The 2,533-nt window shown below is 39.7% G+C and overlaps 1 protein-coding gene across 1 annotated transcript in view; it reads right to left on the reverse strand.

Annotated features, from left to right (window-relative positions):
• sdr39u1 (short chain dehydrogenase/reductase family 39U, member 1) overlaps nucleotides 1–2,533 on the reverse strand; it is a 9,090-nt gene that overhangs the window by 2,172 nt on the left and 4,385 nt on the right. Inside the window, exons 4-5 of the mRNA XM_015399537.1 lie at nucleotides 1,479–1,600; nucleotides 1,225–1,377 (exon numbers count right to left, since the gene is read on the reverse strand). Of these exons, the coding sequence (XP_015255023.1) occupies nucleotides 1,225–1,377; nucleotides 1,479–1,600 (275 nt within the window). The remainder of the gene's footprint in view (nucleotides 1–1,224; nucleotides 1,378–1,478; nucleotides 1,601–2,533) is intronic.

The raw sequence follows: 2,533 nt of genomic DNA on the forward strand, positions 1-2,533 counted from the left end.
CACACTCAGTAGAAGAAACAAAGATTTGAGAGAGAAGAGAAAATATTTGAGAGAGCGCATGTTTTGAATGTGAGCATTATAAGTTTTGAGTGCAAGAAGATGAAATTCTTTTCTCAAATTGAAATTATGTGCTCTTGCATTATGGCAGGATAATTCTCCCATAAAGGACCTGCAGAGATTTTATGCATTATGCAACTCAAAGTAAATGACATCAGAGGGGAACGCTATCTGATGGGCCTATAAACCTGTCAGATAGTGTCCCCCCTGCTTAACATGGGGGGAACGCTATCTGATGCGGTGTAAATATCATCAGGCTGCATTGCCTCTACTCATGGGTGTGAAGTTTTTTAACAGGACGTTCAGATCTGGTGAGTGTATGAAATTAATAGCTGGGGATGTCTAATTCTGAAACCCTGTGTGTTTGGGTTGTTATAGATACTGCAACATCTATGTATCGTGAATCGTGCCGCCTGCGCTGTGCGGAGATGCAGGGGAAACCGTATCTGACGGGGAAACGCAGCTCGACATAACACCGGTATTTCCATCTGGAAAACACTGTTTTGCTGCTAGAGTCCTCCTCACTCTCCATCTCTCTGTGTGTGCTGTACGTTAACACCCGCCAGCAGAAACACCCACCTACCCAACTGACAGACGGAATCTCACTATACATCAGCCATTCTCATCCTCCCCTCTCTCATGACAAGGCGCGCACGAGTCCTATCATGAAAAAAAGGTTAATTGTGCGACCTGAGTAACACGCAGTAACGGAGTGTCTGCAATGGTAACTGCGTTATAGTTACAGTCAAAGTAATTTGTTAGATTACCTCATTACTAAAAAAAGGTAACAGCGTTACTCCCATCACTGCCTATTTGTTGGTACTCGCTACCGATAGCACCATTTTAGTGCTGGATCGGGGCCCCACACAATACTGGTATTGGTGCAACACTAATACCTATCAGAGCTGAGCAGTTTGAATGTGATTTGAACCAAGATCAAAATGCGAGCGAAAATTTGTCGCCTCAATCCAGGAATTCTATCTTTCCATTCAGTGACTGGATGCAGTCACTTGGTTTTCCTTAATCTGACTGCATTGTCTCTGTAAAGAGCCTTGAGATGGCATCTGTTGTGAATTAAATAAACTAAATTGAAACTCTAGCTTATTGTTACTAATAAATAATATGTGGCATAAACAAATCTCCCTTATTTTCTTCACCAACACATACCGGCACGAATCACCACCTGTTTGGTGGTTTTCGCTGCCCTCTCAGGAAGGGACGCCGCTGCCTCCCACTCTTTGACGAGCTGTGACAGGAGGTCAAATGGCGTCCAATCGCTGTCCTCGGTGTACTCAGCTGTCAGACTGGGTTTGTAGCACGCTGTCGGTCGATGAGAAAGAACAGACAAAGCCCATCAGAAATTTTCCTCACGTTTCCCTCTTGCAGCAGATCGACGAGCAGTTACTGGGGGACACTCTTACCAATGCCTGAAACCAGCACCCAGGAGTGAGGCGGACTGGAAGACGCAGCGATGGCTTGAGACAGAGCTTTAGTTGTGTCGATACGACTGGAGAACAAATCCTTCTTATAGCTTTCATTCCACCTTGAAAGAGAAAATTCAATGTTAAAGATTTAGCATCTGAACCCAAAAAATTAAATACAAACTAGTGGAGCATGTTTTTACTAGTTTAAGAGGCATTCATCCAAACACTAAAATAGGTAAATTCAATTCAATTCAATTCAGTTTATTTCTATAGCGCCAATTCACAACACGCGTCATCTCAAGGCACTTTACAGTTCAACCAGATCATCCAGTCAGATTGATTCAGAGTTTTCCCTCCAAGGAAAACCAGTTGATTGCATCGACTCATTGACTCAAAGGCAATCCCTCACACTAAGCATGCTTGTAGCGACAGTGGAGAGGAAAAACTTCCTTTTAACAGGAGGATTCAATTCATTAAAATACAAAAAGATGCTAGGTAACGCGAAGTAGCTTAATTTACAGCAGACGTAATCTTTCATGTGATTCTAATACATGTTGTTTTAATAAAGTTTAAAACTTTTTAATCGTTTATATCATCCCAATTATTACAGCCTCTTGTGAAAAATTTGAAAATAAGCTCTTCAATTAAGCTGGTTTTCAATCAATTTAAACGGCTTTAGGTTCAGTTTTGAACAGATTAATTCTTGAAACAGTTGAAGGATTATACAAGAATCGCAAAGTTTGATGCAGAAAAGTCAAATTTATTAGTAGCTATTTAAATTCATACAAATACACTATGTTAGTAGAACCTCTTCTATAGATGCACTCAAAACATGACTGATTTTATTTTTTTTTATTATTTGAATTGTCAGCCTATAATTAGCCTAATTACTGTAAAGGTTATTAAAATACTTTCAATGTTTTTATATGAATTAGCATAATTTCATAAATGATTTGCAGTCCTGTAATTTCAAAGTATCTATCATAATATTCATGGGGGCATTTCACACCTTTCATTTAACTTGAAAATATTAACACTACTTTAAAGTAGTG

Source organism: Cyprinodon variegatus, unplaced genomic scaffold (assembly GCF_000732505.1).
Source record: "Cyprinodon variegatus isolate N-32 unplaced genomic scaffold, C_variegatus-1.0 Scaffold1022, whole genome shotgun sequence".
Classification (NCBI taxonomy): Eukaryota; Metazoa; Chordata; class Actinopteri; order Cyprinodontiformes; family Cyprinodontidae; genus Cyprinodon; species Cyprinodon variegatus.